General features: G+C 36.5%; 2 protein-coding genes across 3 annotated transcripts; one reads left to right on the top strand and one right to left on the bottom strand.

Annotated features, from left to right (window-relative positions):
- Positions 1 to 1,203: 1,203 nt before the first annotated feature.
- Positions 1,204 to 7,205, bottom strand: ghitm (growth hormone inducible transmembrane protein). The gene is made up of 9 exons (XM_038272814.1): positions 7,097 to 7,205; positions 6,208 to 6,369; positions 5,056 to 5,158; positions 4,844 to 4,955; positions 4,602 to 4,743; positions 4,394 to 4,502; positions 2,996 to 3,184; positions 1,859 to 2,030; positions 1,204 to 1,786 (listed from the first exon to the last, which is right to left on the bottom strand). Exons 2-9 carry the CDS (start codon positions 6,337 to 6,339, stop codon positions 1,699 to 1,701), a joined length of 1,047 nt encoding a protein of 348 aa, XP_038128742.1. The 5' UTR covers positions 6,340 to 6,369; positions 7,097 to 7,205; the 3' UTR covers positions 1,204 to 1,698.
- Positions 7,206 to 12,280: 5,075 nt separating this feature from the next.
- Positions 12,281 to 26,140, top strand: LOC119774876 (carbohydrate sulfotransferase 3-like). Of its 2 annotated transcripts, none has more exons than XM_038272591.1 (3): positions 12,281 to 12,557; positions 21,347 to 21,562; positions 22,835 to 26,140. In XM_038272591.1, the coding sequence occupies exons 2-3, from the start codon at positions 21,465 to 21,467 to the stop codon at positions 24,051 to 24,053; spliced, it is 1,317 nt and encodes a 438-aa protein (XP_038128519.1). In that variant the 5' UTR covers positions 12,281 to 12,557; positions 21,347 to 21,464; the 3' UTR covers positions 24,054 to 26,140. The 2 variants fall into 2 exon arrangements, with proteins under 2 accessions (XP_038128519.1, XP_038128521.1); XM_038272593.1 differs by lacking the exon at positions 12,281 to 12,557 and adding an exon at positions 20,479 to 20,772.
- Positions 26,141 to 26,563: the final 423 nt, after the last annotated feature.

Genomic DNA, 26,563 nt, shown 5'->3' with positions numbered 1-26,563 from the left:
ATTACTTGGCAGCAGTAGGGGGTTAAGAAGGAAACTGCGGGAGATGAGACACCGAAGGTCATCAGAATGTCTAACAAGTTTTTTTTCATATTAGGAAAATTTGCACAATCATATGCTGACTAAATACTTTTTTGCCCGATGACATGTAATTCTAGCCTGTGTTTACATGAAGTACAGGATTATACGAGTATGGGTGAATGGATTTTTGTTTCTTAGAGGGTTGTGAGTACTTTATCATGTTGAGGTGCATAGTCGTTAGAGTGGATGAAATGGTAGAAGACCTGCAGCACACAGCATTCATCCGGTAGGCCACACCTGTCTAAGGGACACGGACACAAGCCATGATTTCAGGACTCCCATACACAGGTCAGCAGTGAAGCAGAGGAGAAGAAGCGCTCAGGCAACAAAGACACCATTGAGATATGGGGCCATGAACTCCCCCTTGAACAAACGTCTCCAACTTCTAAGCCCCCCCAGCAGCCCAGGGTCCACACCGGTGTCTAGCAGCAGCACTGCTCAGCACCAAGCTGGGGAGACCATCGCACAGCAGAGGCGTACAATCCAGGTCCAGAAGACAAACCCCTTCTGAAATTTCCTTCATCCTTTTTATTCTTTATTTAGTAACAGTTTAAAAAGTATGTCACATTTTTATATAAACTATAAATACTGCTAATTTATATACACATTTAAAACTTTGCTGTGATAATAGGTTTTCTGTTTAATGCTTGTAAATCTAATAAGAAATTGAAGTTTTGCCTTTTTTACTGTTAATTGTCAAAGTATGATGGATAGATATCGTATTTTGTTCAATGTCTGTTTCCCCACTGTGGTCTCTCCATTTCTAGTAACACTTGCATAATATTGCTGATCAAATTTAAAATAATAATTTAATTGTGCATTCCAAAATAACTTGGCATATGTAATGTTTAATGTTTTAAACACACAGATTGATTATTTATTCATCTGCTAGGACATTTAACTGTGCATTTATTTAATGGGACACTCACACATTTATAAAAAAAATTTTATTCATTAAACTTGATTTCGTCCAGGCCTCTGTACACCTGACTGGTCACATCAAAATTATTTCTAAGAACATTTTGGAACTCAGGACTTAAACAGCTCCCTTTGGGAAACACTGCTCTAGTGTAATGCAAGCCAATAACATTCACCATGTGCTTTGTTTGAACATCACTTCAAAAATGATTTAATAACTGTTTATTTATTGGAGTTGAAAAAGCTTCATGTTATTCAGAAACATATACATTTATTTCCCCCAGTAATGACAGTGATAAAACAGTGAATGTTTAATCACAAACAAACAATGTGGAAGTATTTCAGTTGGCATGCAGTAGATCTGCTAAATTATATTTGAGGTTTGCCAGCAAAAATAAATAGAAAAACTATAGTACAAAAGCAGCGTGTCAACTTCCCTCTGACAGATTTAACAGATGCTTGCTCTCCCAGAAAAAAACAAATGTTTAATAATCAAGAAAGAGGTTCATCACAGGGTGTAATCAAATTACATGAATTTCTCTTCTTGATTTTATTGCCAACTGGCTGCCCAGAGTCCCATTCCCAAATCCTTCCAAAGCTTTTAATATCAACTATCAGTCATAAGACTCAAAGGATAACACTTGTATGCTGACTGGAACCTTTGTTTAGCTCTATGGAAGCAAATAAAAGTGGAGCAGACGTTTACTTCCTCTTGCCGCCACCGCCACCAGCTAGAATCATCACCAGCCTCATGAAAATGTTCAGCGTGTCCATGTAAATCCCCATACACCTGTTGGGCAAAACCACACATGAGATCCACATACAACACACGAGAAACTGAATAATACCGGCAATTACTTACGCATTTATGGGGTCGTATTTCTGTGCAGCGTACAGCGGGTGCGTCTCCGCTCTCTTCATAACCTTTTGTGTATCGTAAAGGAGGAACATGCTGAACAGAACTAGGCCTCCATAGACGGCAACAGAATACAAGCCTGCTCCAAATGCTGAGGTGGGTGGAAGGAACATTGACCCTGAACATAGGAGAGAGAAAAAAAAAGGTGGTGTCACTCAATTTTAAAAATGATCATTAAAACCTTGAGTTTTAAATCTGACTACTATTGCACATATGGGGCCTTGCTAAAGTATTCTACAGCTTGAGTAGGATAGTCTGCTGGCAAAGCCCCTTTAAATTTATACAAATTAGGTCTTTATGAAGGAATGTTTGGCGTTACAAATTATGTTGTGTAATAGCATAACCCTGCCAAAGTCTAGACCCAAGTGTAATAGAAATCAAATGACAAGACTTCAAATCAGATGTTCAAAACTCAAACTGAATTGATAATTTGATTGTTTTAGTCTATGATATTAAATATTTAACCAAATATGAATTTCCTGAACAGAAACACTGTTCAGCCAGTTTGATTTGATTCTATCTACTTCTGCAATGACACAGATACAACATTTGCATTTAAAAGATAAAATAACTTGTTAAATCAGACTTAATGGAATAAAAGACACTTTGGTTAAAAAGTATAAACAGTATAAAAGTTGTCATTCCTTGATGTTGTTTACCCGAATCTGCAGATTTTATGTAGTTCATTAATAATTTCAATAGTAACACAAGGACTAAAAATGCTGGTTTCTATGAATGTTTTCTGAACAGGAGAAAAACTGCACCTCCTTCAAACTATTAGGCTCAGAACACTTGAACTGCCAACAAATGTAAGGTAACCTGCAGAATCTTACTTAGCATATTCTTAAAATACCAGCATAATTTTTTTATCTCTATTAAAGTGTTTGGATAAAAAAAAATGTTTTTTTACTGCTAAAACATGATCATAAATGATTGGGTTTTCCAGTATTTTAGGCTTTTAATATGAATCACCGCAGCACTTTATGCTTTGTACAATCTCTAACCTTAACGCCTTAATATTTACTGTCTTACAGATGCCCTACACCTAATTATTAGTGTTGGAGATATTCAATATCTACTAACCAAGAGAGGAGGCGAATACCACTCCGAAGCCGACAGCTAGAGGTCCTCCCATGTTAAGGAACTTCTCACTTGGAGCACACATAGCCACAGTGGACAGGCCTCCTACAATGCCAGCAGTGTACCAGGCAGCCCTCATCATCAGAGGTCCTCCCAGCAGAGTTAATGGAGCAATGACAGCACCCATTACACCTAAAGAGATAAAAGAAATGAACCAAATAAACATCACAAAAAGCAGCACCTAGATAAACTGTAACTTGTGCGTCTACCTCAGCAGACACATTAGTTCACTGGCTAAATGTTATATTTTTATTATTCTAGAAACTACAGAAAAGCTATTTGATAGTATTCTGCTTGATACCAACTAGATTTAGTTGGTGTTTTGCTTAAGTCCATTTATTATATTAGAAATAAGTAAGAAATATAGGTAACATTATTATAACTGTAATAATCTGTATGTTTATATGAGCAACAGTACAAGTATTATTGATTTTGTTTTAAACAAACCTAGACTAAGAGTTAGACTCAACTTTATTTATCCCTTGGGATTACTCCTTCAGGGAAATTCTGGTTCCTGTAGCTTATGTAGAGTACGAAGGGCAGAGTTAAACTAAAATGCCATTTAAGTTAAAAATACAACAGACAATATAAAAAAAGTTCATAATAATATATTAAGTCAATTTTCAAATTCAAATAACTAGGGAAAATTTTTTTTTTAAATGTTTTTTAAAAGAATTAATTTATTATCTTTAAGCTGTACTGCCCTCCAGTGGTCATACAATGCAACTGCATACTAAAAATAACAGGCTCTCAACAGGTTTAAACAGAACTACATTTCTGTTTGAAAGATGGATAATGATGAGGTAATGAATCTGATGGTGACGAATCAATGTCGGAAATAAAAAAACATTTTACTTTGGGTTTGCACCTCATTCCTTCACCGTCCCCACCTCACCAGACTTCAGTATTTATAACAAATTGGGAAAGGGGGAGGTGACGTATGCCGTAAGCAGTCTGAACATTTGTAGTCATTTTGTGTAGTAGGGTTACTGCCACCACCCTATAAGTCGCTTAGTGCTGATGAAAGCGATGCAGACCCCCTCAGGCAATGACAAAGGTGTCATACAACTAGCTGTAACTAGTTAAAGCTAAAACAATATTTTATGGTTGAAAAGTTATTTAGTGTTGGTTTAAGGTTAAAATGATACTTAACATTTCTTTAACGTGACTGAGAACAACTATAGCCTTACATTAACCTACAGTATTTCTCAATCAAAACCATTTGTACTTATCATAGACTGCCAGATAAAAAGCTCAGAAGAGACAAAAGCAAACAAGTTAGAGAAAAACACTCATTTTCAAAACGGGCTTGCATCATCTGAAAGACATCATGTAGCAAACCTGCATGCAGCATCCAAGCTAGGTGTTTGGGCACCGGGCTGTGCTCGTATGAAATGGACCGAACCAGCATCCCTGCTCCAATCATTGCTGCAAAAGTTGCTCCAATTGCCTAGAAATTTGAAGTAAGTTATCAAATTCAAATAAAAAAATTGGTTCCCAAACTAAAATGATCCAAAACGCTTAAACTAAACTCAGATCCAAAACTCACCAGCCAGGACCCCCTCATCATCAGACCCATCAATGCTGGGTTCCTGCTTACAGCTACAGCTGACAGAGCTGTCAGGCCAACGCTGCCAGCAAAGTACATATAGGTGGAATGGATTCTGTCTTTCACATATTGAGGCCAGATCCTAAATAAAAGGGAAAAATCAGCCTTAGGTGGAATTGAACTTAACTGGAAAGGTGTGATTTAAAATGGATATTGTCTACTCAAACTGTTTTGTTACTCACATTGCTTTCTCTATGGCACCGATTTCATTGGACATGCCGAGACCGTAGTAGCAAAGAGCTCCAAGGCCCACCACTGCACCTCCCGCAAGAATCATCCTTCCCATGCTATCAACTAGCAGAGAACACAAAAACAATTTCACATACATGTTTAAAAGTGTAATCGTATTTCTAATATTACTTTTAAAATTATATAGTGAGTGTAAACCAACTACTTTTGATGGCTGTGTCGGTTGCTGGTTCAAAGGCTGCCTCTTTCAGCTGGTCCCTGCTGGTTTTTGCACGGCGGAATCCAAATCTGGCCTTTGAGGCATAGCCCTTTGGAGAAAAGAACAGGTTTGACCAAAAAAATTAATATAACTGTGGTTTTATATCTGAAATACATCAGATTTTTTGCTTTTATGTAGCTGTATAGATGTTAATATTAAATCATTATGTTTCATGTCTCTAAATTGAGTCTTTTATCCAATATCTCCAACAACAGAGTTAATCATTTAACCCTGAAATACTTGCTGTAATGACAGTAGAAGTAAGGCTTTGCTGTCAAAGTTCATAAGAGCTTCAACTCCTTTATAAACATTGAAATAGCACACTATGACAACACTCATTATTAGAATGGCTGCTAAAGCATCTAATTAACTGGGTAATAGTTTGAAGAGAGCCAAGATTGTTAAATTATGTCTGATAAAATAATTTGAAATTTAGATCAGCCTGAATGTAAACTAGGAAGGAAGGTTTCCCAAATTGTGAAGGTTGCCTGGAATAAAAAAATAAATAAAAATGCACAAAGCAGGTCTTGCTTTGCATGTTTTTCATAGGATATTCTATTTTGTTTCTGGGCCCATACTGCTGTCTAAACTCCAATGCTTTACATGTCACAGTGGTTTTATTCAGCTATCTTGCATCTCCTTTGAACTTCATGGTGCTGATCGCTCACTAATATTCATTAACTAACATACTAGGCCCTGTAAAAACAGATGGTTTTGTCCTGAAATAAATCATATATTACTTTTATAAAAACAATTACAAAAACTATCTATTGCTCTCCTTTACCTTTAAAGATGAGTGTATTTAAATTACATCAAATGTCAATATCAAATTGAAAATGTGGTTTCAAAGACATTAATCATTTTGTAAGGTACTGCCAGATGAGGAGTTCAAGTAACTTGACAGCAGGTAAATAAAATGGTTAGCTGAAGAATGTTGTCCCGTTCAAATATGCAGCAAAAACAATTTAATCCAATGTTAATTGTAAACAGTGTTATGCCGCCATATCTGTCAAATACAAAACATTGAGCAAACAAGGCAACATAAACCAACACCAGAGAGCGACATTTACCAATCAAGTCTTAAAGTATTTACAATACCTGCTGAGGACGTAGTAGAGGTGGGCAGGCCTTCAGGGTGGGAGCTCTCAGGGCTGAGGAGCCCTGTGAAAACACAGGACGGAGCCCAACCAAGGGGAGACTCCTCAGGCATGTCAGCCTTGACACCAACATGTTTAGGATTTCCCTCTAGCGTTTAATGACCTGAAAAACACACAACAGTTTATACAAGTTTCATAAACACATATATAATTTACATTGTTCTATAAATTTTAAGGGTTATATTTCGATCGATTCGACTGTTATAACCTATATCATAAAGTTCATTACAATTAACTCCTTAAGTATCTACAAGCTCAGTATGCATTACAGGGCTAAAAACATTTCCAATCATTTGCTTTGTACGAACATAATAAACTATTATGTTATTACAAAAACAGAACCAAGGGAAAGACACTCTCGAAGATCAGACTCAATTAAATTACAGCCAAAGAAGAATACCTAATTATAAAAATATTTTACGCTTAGTAGAAAAATAAATAACTAATAACGCCAGAGAATATTATTTAACCCAGTTAGCTAGCTAAGGTTTAAGCTGCCTGTGGAAATTCTCAGCCACCTGGCTCACAACAAAAATCGCCATTTTTTATTTTTTTTTATGTTCACTCATGAGTCTTTGTCAACTCTGGCGATTCGCACTAAATAGAGCTGTATTTGAAGTCCTGATTTTAAAGCACCTGGACCCCTATCCTCCTTGGAGTCTTTAGCACAAAGCTTGCTTCGTGGTTTGGTAACAACGTTTTTGTAAAAGGCCTGAAACCTCTCAGAGATTAGGAGAGATGTAATAAAAATTCAAATAAACAACTTAGCATGTATTCCATCTAATTTGGTAAGGTAAAAAGGACTAATATAGTAAGTAAACGCTTCTTACCCAGAGAAACGTCCGAGGTTCACCTTTCCGCTTGAAACTGCGCGAGTCTCTGACGCAACTATTTTGTAACGAGCTTGATCTTCCGGAAGGTTCCAGATGCTGCGTCATCACTGAGCGACAAAATAACTCGGAGTTGTAGTTCAGATAGGACGTAAATCATGCAAGTACAAATGATTAAATATTTTGAAGCATCAAAGTTTGTTTTTCTTACTTGCATTTAATGTCAACAAGTTTATTTAATCCAGAAGGATGAATTTGTTACCTAATACAGCCAACACTTTTTGGGGAAAAATGTTTTTTTTTTTTTTTTGTAGTTTATTTGTTAGGAACCATGTTCAACTAACTGTAGCCTAAACCAGTGTTACCGTGTCTCGTTTTATTTTGAACCCCTTTGGGCATTTTTTCTTACCATGAGTACCCCTCTCAGTCAAAAGCATTGGTAATTATCTAAAAGTGGAACAAACAAGAACTGGTTATAAAATAAAAAAACTATATATTGTACCAATTTAACTTGAGCGTTCAATTTTAAGGCATTTTATTCTATCAATCTCAAGTAAAACAATAAACATAAATATGTTGCCTGAAAGTTAATAAGGAATCAAAATAAATACAAATATAATAAACCTGTACTTGTAAAATTGTAGCCCCTCTGAGTAACTCCCATATATTCACATATATAGTTGGTGAATTGTGAACAAAATACAGATCGAAAATTATACCCACTGACTTAATTAGTTTTTTTTTGTTTTAATCAAGACACTTGAATTTTCTTTGATGAGCTCTGATAGCTCAGCGTGAAAAACAGCTTATACAGGCTGTTCTCTACATCCAGTATATTCCTCTGCTTGGTTTTGATGTGTGTCACAGCTGTAGGTGAACTAAAAAAAAATAAAAAAATAAATTACCTTTTTAGTTGAGAAAACCTTGTTTAATTTCAAATGGGTCCTCGCAAAACAAAACAGATCCCAGACCTATTTTATTTTACTACCTAAGAAATAAAATATTTTAATGTACCACTTGCAATGCATTCGCGGATGACTATAAGTACATGTACCCTGGGTTGGGAATCACTGGCCTAAGCTATCAGAAAATAATGCAATTCCTCAAGATTTAGGTATTTCTCATTTCTATCTACAGGACAGATGCACACACACTTAAATAAGTTGCTATTCTTCAAAGGTATATAGGCCCATTCCAATCTTATTTATCGGGGCATGCCATAGAAAACCAAGGTACACAGAATGCCATGGGCCAATAGAAATTCTCGGTCATCGGAGTGACACCGACAGAGATGGCAAAAGTACTCACTTTCCGTACTTGAGTAAAAGTACAGATACTGTACTTGTGTTAAAAATACTGTGGTAAAAGTGGAAGTACTGATTAAACTTCTTTACTCAAGTAAAAGTAACAAAGTACAGGCTTGTAAATTTACTTAAAGTATAAAAGTAAAAGTAGAAACCACTTTTTTCATGCCGTTGCCTACATTTTAAATGGATGTCTGCCAATAGGACTAGATCTACGTTGTGTTCATTTTCAATCATCTCGTCATCCATACTACTATGCTAACGCCACCGCCACCAAGCTGCAATGATTTGCCGCGAATGAATACCGCCGAATCTGTCGATTCATCTTGTAGTGGTGCGTCAAATGCAACGTAGATTCCCATCCAATTAGATTGAATTTGGTATTGATGATGTGAAAAATAATAACGGTAACTCCATTGAAATGATTCAAAACTAAAGTAACAAGCCAATTTTTTAAAATGTAAGGAGTAGAAAGTACAGATATTTGTGTAAAAATGTAAGGAGTAGAAGTAAAAAGTCGCCATAAAAATAAGTAGTAAAGTAAAGTAAAAATATCCGAAAAATCTACTTGAGTACAGTAACAAAGTATTTGTACTTCATTACTTCCCATCTCTGGACACCGACCACAAAACAGGCTTGAATCAGACGCAACCTGACTTTCGTTCAGATTTCTCTAAACATTTTTTGACACCTACCTATGAGTCTTTGTTCGTAACTCACATCAGAGCAATCTGTAATTTGACCGCTGATATTTTCAATTACATTGAGACACATCCAAGTCATATGCAAGTCAACAGCCCACCCATCGTTCCCCTGGGTTGTTGGAGCATGTTATTTTATATGGGTTTTGTGTTTGGCCATTTGAATCACATTAAGTCTGTTGTCTAACCTTCTCAGAATGAGTTCTTGACTGCAGATGCTTGGAAGCTAAAACTACAGCCCTCCCGATCTTTTCAGTGATTGCTTCTTTCATGTGACAAAGATGCCTTTTTTTTAATGCTCTTTCAAAGCATCTGTCCTCTCTGTCTTTAACTTTGTTTTTCAATCAAGTGTCTTTCGTTCTTGAGGTGCAAATGTACAGCTTAATCTTGCCAGGAGATGCTGGCTCTCCTGTGTTGCGCCATGTGTTTATGTAGTCCTGCAGGACTGTATAATCAATATCGGCCTGCTGTGGTTTGGCTTTTCTGTCTTTTTTTTATGTGTTTAAAGCAAAAAACTAAAAAAAAAACTGGTTTATGCCTGGTGGGTGTGACCAGAGCATTAAGACACAACGATGCCTGACTCTGAAATTAAGGCATCAAACACTCTACAAATAAAAAGCCTGATTTGACCAGATAATTGCAGCACAGGATCTTATGTATTTAACCAAAAACACCCGACTTTGGAAAATTGACTGCAAGATGATCACAATATGGTACAGTAAAAATTTCAAAATAAAAGCCTTACTCTTCCATACTAATGTTGTAAATATTAGTCTTATATGGTGTGATTCAACAGCATGAAATGGGTCATCATAACCGATAGATCTGTTCCTGTCTTTAAGCCTTAAGCCACAAATAAATGGGACCTAAACTACTATTAGATAAAAGATTTTAGATTCGACATAACAGATCTTTGCAGTATAAAAAAATCATGGCCAGAATCAACCAGTTTTGGAAAGTGGACCAGTGCCTTTAAACATAGGGCCATTGTAGTCCTCTTTCTTAAAATTGTAAAGTAAAAGCATCACTTTTCAGGCTGTTAATTCCATGTGATTTAACTAGTTGAAATACGTTCCAGATTACAACCACACCAGACTTTCAAAATAATACCCTAACACACCCTACGAAATAAAGGGCTCTAGGATTTTTGTTACTTTCTTTTCAATGTTTGATGTTTGCCAATATAGCATTTAGGTGATAATAGCCCAACAGATTTGCTTTCTCAAGTGGCGCATCATGGCTGCTGCCATACGGAAAGGAAGGTGAAATAGAAAGGGGTAGCAGAGAAGGTTTTATGGTAAGAGAGAGATAGAAAGAGAGAAAATGAATTAGAGAAAAGGAAAATACAGAATAGCTCCTAAAGAGGTCTGTGTCTACACCTGAAAGAAACTAGGGGAAGAAGAAAAAAAAATCCACATCACACCAACAAAAATTAAACAGGGAGTATCCATGGAAGGAGACTGTATACAAACATCAACAGCCTAATCTATGAAGATTACACAATGTTATCCAGAGCTATAGTTGAAGCTACAGGTTAGTATTAAGCATAACTGTGTGTCTGTGATACCTTTTATATCACATTCTTTACCCTTCTGGTGCTGAATTCAACAATGAAGACACATTGTTTGAACTATTTAGGCTCTTCACTGGGTCAAAGCCAGCTTTATAAAACCCTAATGACGACAAAATAGGCAAGACTTGGCCAAATAAGCCTGATTTACAAACTAAGCAAGTTGTATAAAGCACCCCTCTGTAGCCTCTTTTATTTACACGCTGAATAATGCATTATTTACTTACTCTAAACACCATCCTGGTGTTTGAGTGTTTTGCTATATTACGCAGAGTTGCACTTTACATAATACATGGCATCATGGGGTGAGAACAATATGAACAATTAAAATGGCATTTCAACACATCATATTAAACATTATTGTCATTTAATTGTGCCTATACAAAAACGAGCACATTGTACAAGCAAATTGAAAGAACATTTTTCTAGGATCCAATTAAGGATCTAAAAAAAAAAAAAACAATAAACAAAAAATATATAAGAAATTAAATAAAAACAATCAGACCTATGCGTCAAAACTTGACATATAATGTAGGTTTCTTCAAATGGTCAAACAAAACAAATCATTTTCAGAGTGATACAGAGACAGAACAGTTTTTTGAGTAAACATCAATAAGCCCTTACTCCAACAGGATATCTCTGGGAGAACTGACAAAGAGTGCTCAAGGGTTGTATTATTTACCAAATACACTTGGTTTAATGGAAAATTCCAAAACAAAACACAGAAAGAACTACTTTTCTCTCCACCAGTGATTCCCAACAGGGGGTAGTGGACACATAGTGGTCCGTGAGGGGTACATGAAAATATTAAATTCTTTCAGGTAATAAAATAAAATAGGGCTGGGATCTGTTCTAATCTGAGAGGACCTGATTAAAAACTAAAGGAAGCTCTTTACAACCAAAAGTTTTTCTTACATGTTTGAGTTCACTTTCGGCTTTGCCCCATTCAAAACCAAACAGAAGAACAGAATGGATGTGGAAAAGCTAAAACAAAATAAAATAAAATATAATGTGTTTTCCCACATCTGAGCTCACCGAAGCAAGCTCAGGTGTAAAATAAGTAAAACAAATGTAGTAAGTCTGACTCTAATTTTTGTTCAGTATTTTATCCCCAATTCCTCAAGTTTAAATGTGATTACTGAGGTGTTACTTAGAGGAGCTACGGTTTTATAAAGGCAGAATTATGATAAGACTTAATTTTTTATTTATATCTATTCTTTACTATATTCTCAATTTAAAAAGTTTAAATAGAATACTTTTTATTTTTTAATTAGTTAGTGTACATTCCACTTTTTGGCAGTCATCAATACATTGGACTGAGGGGAGACTGATGGGAAGATAAAATGCCCATGCATTGTACATATCAAGCCACTAGATGGAGCCATTTCTCTGTTGCATGGTTTAAAACTATCGCTCCCAAAACGTAGAAAATTAAAAACTTTTAAAAGCTAAATCTTATGCAAATTGTACCCCAAGAAGCTGCATATTTCCTCAGGTAATATTGCAAGGATTATATATCTATATTTCAAACGTATTTGATGTGCTGCTCATTTGTAGGTTCTATGAATGGGACCCTTGATGTCGCGCCTCCTGCTCGAAGCTCCGCTCCTCTGTTTCCAAAGTGCGAATCAGTGAACTGCAACTGTTAGACAGAGTTCTGACTCAGTGACAAGAGATGCTGTCCTAACCAAGCCAATTAACATGCTTTTATTGAACTCTCGCGATTTACTCCAAGGGACTAAAGCAGATGCTTTTGGGATGGATCGGTGTCGCTCGCAGAAGTAAAGGCGCATTTTAAAAGTGATGGAATCTGTTTCTTTACCGAGTCGCACTTTGAAGAGAGGCTGAACAAGTGGAATGAAGTCGGGTCGCCTTCAGACAGAATGGTTGGTTGTTAAAAAGTTTGATTTATGGCCTACTTTCCTTATTGCAACCTTCCTTTCATATTAAGTTAAAAGTTTAGTCACTACAAATAAGACACTTGTGACTTTGCTCATGCGTCTTTTATTAGGACTGCATGGTTTCAATTTGTTTCCTTGATTTAGGGGAGGATTAGACTTTATCATCATGATTTCTTTAACTTTTAGTCTGTTTCTGTCTTTAATGACACTTTCCTAAATCGTGCGTATGCTTCTAAATCAGTGCATGCATGTGCTTTAAAACATATTTTCTCATCTGTAACAAAAGTGTTGCATGCAATGTATTTAACTCTCATCCCTGCTTCGGAATCATCCAATCAGTAAATAGGGCTCATCTTTGTCCAGTTTAATGTATGAATAAACACAGCAATTCTGTGGAGGGATGAATGGTTTGTTCAAGAAGATTAGTGAGCAACATCATTATGGATTTCAGAGTTTGACTATAAAAAATATGAATCGCCCTCCAGTTACTCTGGCAGAGCTATATTTACATTTCAAGAGGAAGAATTGGTTAAGAAGGAAACTGAGTCATGGTCCCCAAAGATTTGGTCTGTTACTTATTTGTAGTTTGCCAAAAGCGACGTGGGGCACAGCAAATTTAGGATGTAGAAGATGTTTTTGTCAAATTAAATTAAACTGGATATTTGGCCGGAATATTAAACCCTTTATATGGCAAAACAAACAAACAAAATAAAACATAAATTAACAAAATAAACAAAACAAAAAACAAAAAGCCCCAAACATCCCTGCTGTGTTGCATGGTAGTGGCAGCATCATGCTTTTTTTTTCTTATTAAAAAAAAGGTCTTTTAAAGATTGTTGAGGATAAAAAAAGGACAACCCTGCACTAATAATATGTAGAGGGTGCAAAGAATTTGAGAATGAACAAAAAACATTTATTTAAAGCTGCACTAAGGATTTATATAAAAAAGTTATCTGTTAGAATATCTATTTGAGTCTCACCTAACCTCTAAATATGCAAGTTCACAGACTTACGCCAAAAGACTTGCAATTGTAATTGCACTAAAAATGCGGTTGTAGACTTTCAAACAGGGGACTAAATTGCAATACATGTTGTTTTGTTTTTCTGGGGGTCAGGGGGATACACCTGATAATTTTACTTCTGTTATTATCCATTTTATTGAACAACTAGGGCTATGACCTTAACAGTTACCATAACAAAGGCAAACCGTACATAACAATTGCATATACAGAAAATTAGTGGTTTGTTTTGGTGGCTAATTAAGAATGAGCTTCTTTTGCCAAGTTTTGCATACAAACAAGAAATGTTGCCATTGCTTCATTGCTTTCTCTCGGTGATACTTAAAGGAATAGTACACCCAAAACATGATTAGCCTTCATTTTCTACTCACCCCCATGCTGAACAAAACTCTGGAGTACTTTTTTGATATCTCAAATGCATCTGGAGATCTGGGAGGCTTCTTGCTGTCTGCTGACATTCAAATAATGGAGGTCTATGGTGCCCGAGACAGAAAGGTCCATAAAAGTCCACAAAAAACGTGTCAATATTCCTCCATACTGCTCGTCCAATGTATTCCAAGTGTCCTGAGTGGGTAGCATCCAGAATTTACTCGAAACGAAGTCATTTAGAATGTTTTTAGAGCATAAACAGTGGTGTATAGGATTTCCTGAAAGCGCTCACCTGCGCGTTCAGGACGCTACGGAAGCCGGCAGACCAAACCAGATGAAAGTGCACATTCAGCGTCTGCTCTGCCAATAATGCAAGCGTAGAAGAAGAAATGTGCTGTTTACATGTGCAAAGAAAGAAACAACGAAAGAAAAATGTCTGAGGACTTCATTGTTGAGGAAGAGCATGAGTTCTTTGCTGAGCTGAATGCGCACTTTCGTCTGGGTTGGTCTGCCGCGGTTTCCGTAGCGCCGTGAACGCGCTTTCAGGAAATCCTATACACTACTGTTTATGCTCTAAAAACATTCTAAATGACTTTGTTTCGAGTAAATTCTGGATGCTACCCACTCAGGACACTTGGAATACATTGGACGAGCAGTATGGAGGAATATTGAAACGTTTTTGTGGACCTTTATGGACCTTTCTGCCTCGGGCGCCATGGACCTCCATTATTTGAATGTCAGCAGACAGCAAGAAGCCTCCCAGATCTCCAGATGCATTTGAGATATCAAAAAAGTACTCCAGAGTGTTGTTCAGCATGGGGGTGAGTAGAAAATGAAGGCTAATCATGTTTTGGGTGTACTATTCCTTTAAGACGCGTTATTGTTGCAGAAATAACTTGCCTACTGGTCGCAGAGAAAAAAAATCCTTATAGCAGGTAACAACTGATGCTTTTTAAACTTTCTTTATCAACCAGGTTTTCTGCATTTCTAACACAAGCTTTTGCATGTACAAAAACAAATACTATTTCAGTTTCAGCTCCTTCAGATGCATCTCAATGTACTTCAAAACATCAGTGGTCCAATTATTGCTCTGGTCCAAGCCATCAGTTTGGACCGTCCCGTATAACAACAGTTTTTTTGTATGCCTGTATATAAAAAAAAATCTATTTTTGTTTAATTAAGCTCCTGTGACCTCATGACACCACATGAGGGGTTTAAGAGTGATGACAGTGTACGTTTCAATAGACTCCGATGAGAATGACAAGATTCAAACCAATACAGTTCAATCAAATTATGGTTTTATTTTAGATATCTAAACTCACTACAGATGCATTGCTCAGGATAGAATAGCCGAGAAATGTACTCAAGAGGTACTACTACAATATTTTTAAACTGAAGTAGAAGTAAAAAGTAGTCACCCCACAATTAAAAATATTGCTTGCTTCAAAGGCTAATCATCTATGTAAATAATTGAGCATCATATTTCTCTCTCTCTCTGTATATATATATATATATATATATATATATATATATATATATATATATATATATATATATATATATATATATATATATACAGAGAGAGAGAGAGAGAGAGAGAGAGAGACAGATTTAAATTGGTTGAAAACAATTAATCAATTAATCGGAAACAATTAATCGGATTAATTGATTATTGAGAAAATCATCATCTAAATTAGTAATTGATTAATCGTTAGTATAGAGTTATAGTTATAGAGTTAGTATAGAGTATCTAAAATATGCCTATAGCTGACAGAGCAACCCACTTTGAGCAGTAATTACACCAAGATTGTAAAAATTATATAGACATTTTTCATTTAAGATAATATATTTAAGAAAAAGGTATGTGAATATGCCCAATTCCTGAAATGGAAAAGTTTTAGTTTCCCCTGGATTAATTTTGTAAAAAAATCTTCTTTAAAGAATTATTCGCTATGCGATTATGAATGGAGTGATAGAAGCAATTATTGACAGATTAACTGATTTTCAAAATAATCGTCAGTTGCAGCCCTAATATATATCAATATATATTATAATAGCAAATGTTTATATGTTAATCTAAGGGGGACTTCCACTGGCTCCAAATACTGTTTGCTGTATAATCACTGGACCTCCAAATGGTACAGCAGGCTTGGCAAACAGAAAATAAAATGAGAGTATTTAAAGTTTTATTTATTACAAAATACATAACTTTTAAAGGTGTGTTTGTTGAATTTTTTAAAGATGTTTTTTTTTTTTTTTTTTTACCTTAACTGAAGTAATTAGAGTAACTTAAAATCGTACTTAAATCAGAGACAAATTGTTTTTTAAATTTTAATTCACTGAAGTAAAAGTAAATATTTAGTTGGGTTTCATCTTTATCTCCAACAGAAAATTAGAATGACAAAATCATCCATGTTTGTGCTTTAATGCCTGCGTCCCTAACCTTTGACTTATTGTTATAAAATGAAGGAGGCCCTTAATCTACCTGCGCTGGTTAATACATTGATAGATCTAATTTGCTGGGAGCCCTTTGCTTCGATGCACTTTATATGGGGGCAAAAAAAATCAACTTTTTCCGTATTTAACCTATAGATGGTGATAAATAAAATGTTCAATTCAAATTCCTAGCTGATTAAATGGTTCATCTCTGATCTTCCATTCTTATATCTAATGTTTATTAGAGATTTTTGACATCTATGCACTATTTGTATGCGAAACCAAATTGGATTGTTGCAGTACAGTCACATGCAAAACAGGCCTGGGCGACTGGTGCTTAATTTGTCTCCACATAAGATTTACATTAAACAAGAGGCAGCTATTAAAAGCATTTTGTAACAAGATGATAAATGGTGCAAAAGCGATTTTGTTATGAGCAGATGATCAAACGTGTCATATGCCTCAGTGGTTTGTGAATATTCACGAATGTCAACTCAAGTGTTTTTTTCCCCCCTAAACACAGCAGATGCAATAAGCTGAGATAATTGGTGTACATCTAATTTACTATATAAATGACAAAACATCTGACTTCTTATTTACTTGATGAATTGTTAAAGTGGTTTTTTTTTTCAAAATTTGAAATAATATGAAGGGGGGGAAATATACATTTAGCAATGCAGAACATTAGAGCTGTCAGAAAAGTGTCTGTATGCTTTGTCAATAACTGTCTTCTTGTGTCTTTTATGTCTGTCATTTAGCTCAGGTGCTGTCATTTACTACATAAGAGACTACAGAGTGTATTTAGCAAGATAAAACTATAAATCAACCCTGATATACTGTTAGACTGCCCTTATAAACTGGTGTTCTGCAGTTAGTAAGATTCTGCATGAGTTGCAACATCCAGGGTTTTAGCTGTTGATAGTGTGACGTGGAAATGACCAAGCAGTTTGTGCTCTGCCACCTCACCCCAACAGCAAGGTTCAGAGTCACTCCCATGTAAAGACCCCTTTATGGTTGTGGCATGCTGCAGGGTGGTGCAAGACAGAGCAGACTCCCCCCCCCATTGAAAGCGAGTGTCAGTGCACGGTTCACCTTTTTCATTACACGCCGTTCCACATCAACAGTGCTCTCTCTCTCTCTCTCTCTCTCCCTCTCTACTGGAGCAGCAAAACTTCCTGTCCCCACTCAGAAAATTTCACAGGCACTGTCCAACATTCCCTGTGTTTAGACTGCAGTCATTTGGACCTGCTTCTTTGCTCACAGCTGGCTGGAGCAGAGGTCGCACCGGTATGCAAGAACTGAAACTCTACTCATATAACACAGAAACCTGAAGGCACTCAGAGTTCAAGTGGGACGGGTGTTTTTTAAGTCGCAGTAGTGATTAAAAGAAGCAGTTAGTTGATGCTTGTTAAATTGGCTTACATGTAGAGGCTGATTCATTCAATTTGTGTTGTTTAGACATGAAAACAAGACAGGTAGGAAACACACGCATGCACGTTTTCCTGGGGTTATAAACCTATGATAATCTTCATTGCCTGAAGAACAATAAAAAAAAAAAAATACAAGAAAGTCCAACAGTTTAAGGGGAAAGTATAAAACAAAAGTCTAGGAATGGTGGTTAATATTCTACTTTTATAAGCAGAACATCTAAAAAAGGTCTGCAAGAGGTCAGGACATTTAAGGAATGATGCATTTTTATGATAAGAAATACGGAAAAGTAGTCAAATGTCTCAAATTTAGATAGGAATATGCAAAAAGTTTAAATTATGTTTTACAAAATAATCTTTTAAGTGCATAATATAACTAGAAATGTATTCGAAAATCAGCATTCTGTTTAATTTATCATTCACTTCTGTCAGTGATTTAAGAGAACAATACCTTTTCCGTGTCTTTGACTTAGACTTAGACAAACTTTGTCATTTTGTACACACAGGGCCGAATTTATCAAGATCCATTTTTGCGTGCAGTAATTTGCGCCCGCAAACTGGAATTTTGCGCGAGGGGCTGAACCATGGTTTGCGGGTGATTTAACAAGAGCGATTGCGTAACTGGTGGCAGGTGCAAAACTGTTGGAGACGCCCTATTTAAATGATGGTTTTGCGCGTTTTGTGGTTTGCGGCAAAGTAGTTTGTAGTTTGTGCAAACTAGTGCATTAAGAAATTTAAATCTTACAGTGACACCCCCACCCCCTCCAAAAAAAATTTATATATATAAACTTTGGCAACCCTTATTCCCTAAGGTGGTATGTGGCTGAATTTCTTCTTCACTGCATTAACAAAACAAAAAAACAAACAAAAAACAGGTGTTTTGTATTGGCCTGTAGAAAAATGCAAAGACCAAATGGCTCACAAGATGTGACTGTGGATAAGATGACTGCGCATACGCATCCCCGCAGCATTGGCATGTTGCTCCACAGGCGCAAGGGGGAGGTCGGGGTTCTCCGGTAGGGCGTCAGGGCGACATGGCATTTAGAACGTCGGACAGCACTTCTGAAAAACGAGATTGGGAGATCCCAGATGCAAAAAAGTGCAATGTTGCAAGGAGTTTTGTGATATCCGGGGTATTGCGTGGGTCCTCCTTGTGGCTGGCTCCAAATCCATTCGGAGTTCCCCCAACAGCTCCAAAATGTCAATGCTGGAAAAACTAAATGTTTTGATGATCGTTTCCTCGTTCATTCCAAAAATATTTAGTGAAAAAATGCGTTCTCTGCGTCTCCTTGCTTCATTTCGATGTCTCCTTCTTGCGACAATAACTGCTGCCATGTGTGCGCAATTACGCATACAGACCATTTGCACCTTCTTTTGAAAGGTGTTAAATATAGAGTCAGATACCGTTAGCAAAATAGCTTTCAGGTTTGATAAATCACTTTGCGAGTGCTAAATTAATATATTTACATGTTCTCCTCCCACAAGACGCACTTTTGCGTGTAAACGCCCCATATTGCATATTCATTACAGAAAAAGTACTAAATGGATAAGAGGCGCTATTTAGCACGTTTTAAAGACCAAATCCTTTTAGCACGCTGTTGATAGATCAGTTTGTACATTTTTTAGCGTGTGCAGTGAAATAGCTCACGTTTTTATAAACGTAAACCTTTGATAGATTCGGCCCACAGTGTTTTAAAAATTACATTTCATTCAGTACAGCTCTCAAGACATTTCCATTTCTGCAGCAGTGATAAAATCAGCAATCATACATCTCATGTCTATTTTAATTCCAGTGTATGATACTGGAATTACTGGATTACTGAAATACTGGAGAAACATAAGACCGGTATATTGTTTACATTTTTTTTTTTTTTTTTCATTTTATTCAACATTCAGCAGTCAAATGGCAGTGGGGAAGAAGCTGTTTTGGAATTTGCTGGACGCTTTGGAAAACACTGCTGAGAAAGAATAGAACAGATAAGAAAAATGTATAAAAAAAAAAAAAAAAAGAGGATGAGGTGCGGTGAGAATGCAAATTTCTAATTTAATGAAGAAACACTTGAGAAATGAAAAAAAAAAGATCCTAAGCAGCCAAGTTCTAAAAACATAGCATAACAAAAAAAAAACCCATCAATTTAATGACAACAAATGACACAATTTAATAGATATGAAAATTTTTGTTACAATTTGTAATAGCTTAAGTAGAAATAAACTAATAAAACAAACAACTTACATCACCCTGAAAACCCCACACTGTTACATGGTTGCTCGTATTGCAATAGGGAGGCTTTTCTTTCACAAGAACTGGAAAGCCGGTAAGAGATCATAGGAAGATGGTTAAATCATGTTAATGCAGGGCTATACTGTAAGAAACATTTAAAAGGCTGCAAACTGAGACATTTTAAATTTGAGGGCAACAAGGACAAAACAGAAACACTTTGTATTCAGATAAGGTGCCTAATTGTTGCTTTATGTCCTGTTTTTTTAAGGATTATACTAAACTTTAAAGATCAGTCAGGGATCTAAATCAACCTGCAATTTTCTTTAAAGCAACTATGTATTAGTCTTTCAAGAATATGCAATATGTTAGCAAATAGGTGCTATTTAATCCACCCTTATCATCATTTTACTACTCAGCACTATCAGTCTAAAGACTTATAAAAGTCACGAGTAGCCCCCAGGATTAGAGCGCTGCAATTTATTGCTCTGTGACACCCTAGGCCTCCCCTATCAATTTACGCACAGCACAAGTTTAGGTCTCAGCAATTGGACATGTGCAGTCTGACTCTATGCTTTAGTGGCACAAAGGCAGTCACTGAGGACAGCTTATTCACAATATTTCCTCCCAGTTTTGACAAAGAAGTGAAGCTGGAATACCAGACACCTAGCTCTTCTCTTGCCTACATCTGGTAGAGTGGTAGAGTATCACTCAAAGCCATGAGTTTCTTGGTAAGCAGCTTTGCTGGAGTAGGATAACAGCTTAATTGGAAAGATCGTGCTTGATTGCAGCCTGTCACTCATATTTTACTCTATGCTCAGTTGTTTGTCTGCTCACTTTTCTAAAAGAACTTCTAGGCATGACTAACGCATAAATACAGTGTCTCTATGTGCTCCAGCCCTCAGTCTGGCATGGTGGGTGGGCATGTTTCTAAAATGCAATGGTGCACTTAAAGATAACAAGGACTTCCTTATGGCTGGTACTGGCTTATACCTGAGACTAACACACTCAGCTATTTTTTTGTACTATCTCGTAATATAGGATTCTATTGTGCATGTCTAAATCTATTTTTTTGCAGGAGAGAGAGCTACTCAGCTAAGCAAAAATAAAATAATTAGGGAAGTAAGAATCTTTCTGTGTGTAAACACATATGTGAGTCAGCATCACACTGCAGTTTTATGTGGCCAGGCAATAGTCCTAACTTCCCCTTGAATATCACAAAAGGACAGAGCTACTGCTTACAGCTGTCTGTTTTCAAATGTGCAAAATGTCAAGCTGACAGCGGATGTTGATTCAATTTTACAGGATGAAACATAGCCTACACTGAAGAACACAAATAACTGGAAGGCTCCTTAAAAAGGTGGCTGGAGATTTGAATGATTGGCAGAACCTATTAGAAAGTAGTGTGTAAAGTTACATCTCGATGCAGCCACCTCCGAGGATGAGGATCAAATACATGATACCCATTGCTTTCTTTGTGGCACTTGTTATCATTGAGAAGGAAAACAGGATCATCTCAAGGTGAGTCCATAGTCTTTTTGGTCAATTTATCTTGAAAAAAATTGCACTTCCATTTCATCCCTTTCTACCTCTATTTCACAGCTGTAAACAAACCATTTAATTCATGATTAAAAAATACTTTCATTTATTGGGAAGAAATAACATCTAGAGATGTATACATCTCATGTCTACTTTAAGCCGGGCTTACACTTGTACGATTTTTTTGCTCTTTTCGGGCAGACTTTCCAGTTGTGTGAGAATTTTTCGATCGGGCTGACTTTCAGCCTGATGAGTCGTGCATCGTGTATTGTACAGGGGGTAACTACTGGCGATCATCCTCTCACAACCACCTCTTGATCAGGAGTTGTGAGGTCGGGAGAAAATCAAACATGTTTGAAATTGAGTTGGCCGTCGTGGGCAAATCACTCAGTGCAAATGCTCAAACAAGGATTCTTCTTCTTCTTCTCAGATGAAAGAAGCTATGCGGGGATGCGAGTGAAATGGAGTTTTTTTCTGTAAAATTGAGAGACATTAGTAGTCACGTTTGCTCAGCCATGTCTTTTTCCAAATACTTTTTCGCCCTTTCTTTTTAGGGCCTTTAGCACACAAAATTACACAAATTGCCAAGGCAGCGCATTTCAGTCTAATAATCTTCATATTCCTCCTCTACTTGTTTGGCTTCCGGATAGAGAAGTCCGAGTAGCACCATCTCACTGCGAAGCTGAGTCTGACGTGGTTTTTAGACGTACAGTGTGAGCGGGTGGATCGCATCAGAGCGCCGGGTCGCACATACATATAACATACATATTGAACTGTTAACTCACTCTGTAAAACGAAACCCTGCGGTTTCGTTTTACAGAGTGAGCTGTAGCTGCATGCAATGATTAAAAAAGTCACATAGTGTATGCCCGGCATTTATTCATGTGTATGATACTTTGAGAAAGCTTTATTACCCCCTAATTCCCAATTGGGCCAGTCAACTTTAATAAGATTTTAAGAGATTTCTCTCTGATGGATATTACTATTAGAGTCATAAATCCACGGCAGCAAATAATGACTACAGGAAATAATTGTGAAGAATGTATGCGTGGTTTATATAAAATGTCCTACAGTAGATGGCACCTTTTTATACTCATCTAAAAAAACTTCAAAGGGACGAAATGGTTAAGTGGCAATATTAATAGAACCCTTCTGTTTCTGTTCCAACAGACCAGATCAAATGAATGTAGCTGTTTTTTTATACAGCACAGCTGTATTTTAACTCAAAAAATATGCTTTTCCACATTTCTCTAGGGTTTCAGATAAGCTGAACCTAAAGCAGACCCCTGAAACTCCTCTACATCCTGGTGTTTTCTCCCATTTAGCACTGAAGCACAATGTTTCCTTCTCCTCACTCAGCAAAGGCTACCAGGTTGTGAAGCGACGCCTTGGAAACTACAGTGAACATCAAGAGATGATGAAGAAAAGAAAAAAACATGTTCTGCTCTTGGCCACCACCAGGACTGGATCCTCGTTCGTAGGCGAGTTTTTCAATCAGCAAGGCAGCAACATGTTTTATCTATTCGAGCCTTTGTGGCATGTGGAGAAGATGTTAACTTTAGACACTGGAGGTACCAATGCTACGGCGTCAGCAAAGGCGTACCGCGACGTTCTCCAGCAACTTTTCCTGTGCAACTTCTCGTTGCTTGAAAGCTTTATCGACCCACTCCCTGTAAACCATGTCACCACTAGCCTCTTCCGCAGGGAGTCTAGCGGCTCCCTGTGTGAGGAGTCTGTCTGCAGTCCTGTCGTTAAGGGGGTTTTTGAGCGCTACCGCTGCAAGACGAGACGCTGTGGGCCTCTGAACTTCACCATGGCATCAGAGTCTTGCTCTAAGAAAGATCACAGGGTCATTAAATCTGTAAGGGTGCGCCAGCTGGAGAACCTCCGTCCACTTGCTGAGGATCCACGTCTTGACATCAGATTCATTCAGCTTGTTCGGGATCCTCGGGCAGTGCTGGCCTCCCGTATGGTCGCATTTGCTGCCAAATACAAGAGCTGGAAGGAGTGGGCCATGGGTGGCGACGTTCCCATTGATGAGGATGAGGTGAGGAAGCTGAAAGGCAACTGTGACAACATCCGCCTGTCTGCGGAAGTTGGCCTCAGGCAGCCTCCTTGGCTGCTCAATAGGTACCTGTTGGTGCGATATGAGGACATTGCTCGCTTTCCCATGAGGAAGGCAATTGAGATGTTCAGGTTTTCTGGAATTCCTCTCACTCCACAGGTGAAAGCCTGGATCCTAAAGAACACTCAGGTTTCTAAGGAGACCAGCGGGGTTTACTCTACCCAGAAGAACTCCTCTGAACAGGTGGAGAAATGGAGGTTCAATCTACCGTTCAAGATAGCTCAGATTGTGCAAAGAGCTTGTGGACCAACACTGAAGCTATTTGGATACAAGTTTGTGAGCAGTGAAAAGATGCTTACAGACAAATCCATTAGTCTGATTGAAGATAAAGTCTTCAGGGTGAAATAGAACAAAATGGAGGAAAAAATCTATAGTTTATTAACTTATTTTCTTTAAATGATACTTGATGAAATTATCATCAGTTATAGTTTTATAATTATATTGTACAGATGTCATATTTCAGTAAATTTGAATACAGAGCAGGTTTTAGCTGATTTTAACAATGGCAAAACTCAAACTGGAAATGTTGAAATCGATGGGTTGCACAAAAGAAAAAAAATTAGTGGATATCAATCATCTACATCTTGCAATGTCACTTTTTATGTCTGTGTATTTTAAGTATTTTATTTATTGTCTATGTTTGGAGTTTAAGTGTTACTTTTCTTATTTACCTTAGTTCTCTTGTATGGTAATCTGTCTCGTTTGGCTGTAAAGTTCCACTTACTACCTAATCTGTTGTTATTCCAATTTCTACCTTTCATTGTCACATTTGGGTTCCTCTTTTTGTGTTACTGTATGTTATGTTAGTTTCTTTTAAAGCATCCTTTTTTATAACTTTAATTGCATTAATTAGGCTCACTTATTGATTTTTCCTGTAATCACTTTCCCTTTTAGTTACATTATTCCATCCTTCAATCTTTCATTGCAAGTGTTCACTGTTGTTTTCTCTTCAAGCTACTTACTTCCTCGCTTTTTTTTCCCGTCACCATTAGAATATTAATTTCTTCTTTCAATTCCTTAATTGATATTGAAGCTGCCCATATTCCTGGAGTTTTTTAAGCAAAACAACTTCTCTGTTTTTGTGCTATAGTTTGGGTGGTGGAGGACTTATAAAACCATGCCATAAACTCATCCAAAATTTGCCAGGACAATTGAGATCTGAAAAAAAAAAAAAAAAAAAAAGAAAACAAAAAATAGCAGCAGGATTCTTTAATGTCATTGCACAAAACGAAGCCTGATACAATACTTCATAGTACTTCTCTGCTTTTGCTGAGTAAGAAACACATTTAGTTACAGCTAATGTGGTTTACACAACATAATGTAGAGTGGTAACTTTGAAGTTGTTTAGCTGGGAAACTGCAGGTCTCCAGTTAAAGTGTAGATGGTTGATATCAACTAAAACATTACATCCTGTTGGAATAATTATTTATTTTCTTTCAGTTTTCTTTCAAAATGCGAAGTTCAACTAGAACAGATAAATCCCTCCACTGATTGGTTTGAACTATTTGTAGATACTGTTATACCTTCTGTTCACTGAGGCTGTATATGATGTTTTAAAGGTGCAGAAAACTAAGTGTTGTATTTATTTTTTAACATTTTTTATGTGCTTTTTAAAAAATCTTTATTAGTTCCTAACTTTATAGATAACCTCACTAGAACCTTACATAAAACAATCTGTAATATTCCTGGAAAACCTTTTTGCATCAATGATTTTTATTGTGGTCAGTCAACATAAAGCAAATGTAGATTGTCTTAATATTTAAAAAAACATTTGAAACAGTTAAACCAAAAGTTATTTTATTTATTACAAAACTCTATCCCACTCAAAGCTGGATTACTGTTTTCTTTTTTTAATGCACTCCAAACTATTGTGTCCATGTAAAAAAAATGTACTGCAAACTGTTGTCTTTGTATTTGATAAAACTCCAAATTTGATAGCTATGGTTTTCTGAACATGTCTTTGTGGGGTTGTTTCTTTAGATGCTGTAGAGTTATTGCTTCAAAGACACTCAAAATCAAACTTTATTTAAATAACAATGATCTTTAAAAATTGAGAGAAAATAATTGTGTCTTTATCTTTTGACTTAAGCAAGTATTATCTCTTGCAAAAGATTTAATGTTTCTTTTTCAAAATTTCTGAATGTGTTTTCTTTTCACCTTATTTAATAAATCTGTATTTAAAGTTGTTAAAGATAAATTTGCTATTTTGCTGTAATATTTTTTAAATATTCTTTAGGTGGAAAGGAACACCTGAAACAGATGTTGCTACTCTACTGTAAGCTAACATTCCAACTGCAGCTGGTTTGCAGGATTGTGCAAGATTTGTCGACAGGTCTGTGGCTGTTGACACAAGTCTCTTGGCAGGTGTTGATAAGGGGCCGCAGTATCATGGTCTCTATGATCAGATGTTTGTTGCAATAAATTTCAATAATAAATCATTTGTAAATGTCAGTTTTGTAAAAAAGAAAAAAGGAAACAGGTGGAAAAGAAACTGCAAGCAAATCTGGGAAAGTCTATAGATTTTTTCCATCTTCTAATCCGCAGTCTTTAAGTCTGATCAGTCCATTTTAAAGAACTATTAATTCAGTATTTTTGCTCAACAGCTGCAAAGTGAGCATCTTTCCCCTGGATTAAGTAAGCTGTAACATTTCTTTATTAAAAACATTGTTATAATTTAATTTCAATAGAAATATGCATGAGTTTTACCCTTTTAAATTAAAAATAATTTAAGTAAAATGTTATCTAATGATGCTTTTCTAATTTCCTTAGATGCACCTATTGCTTATCCTAAAATTATTATGATTTTGTTGTTTAAAAATAAAAGTAGCTGTGTTGTGAAAGTGGTTGCAAAGGTAGAA

This window comes from Cyprinodon tularosa, unplaced genomic scaffold (assembly GCF_016077235.1).
Source record: "Cyprinodon tularosa strain WSP-4 unplaced genomic scaffold, ASM1607723v1 ctg84, whole genome shotgun sequence".
NCBI classification, from domain to species: Eukaryota; Metazoa; Chordata; class Actinopteri; order Cyprinodontiformes; family Cyprinodontidae; genus Cyprinodon; species Cyprinodon tularosa.
The sequence above is the reverse complement of the archived record's forward strand: the minus strand, read 5'-3'. Positions and strand labels throughout refer to the sequence as shown.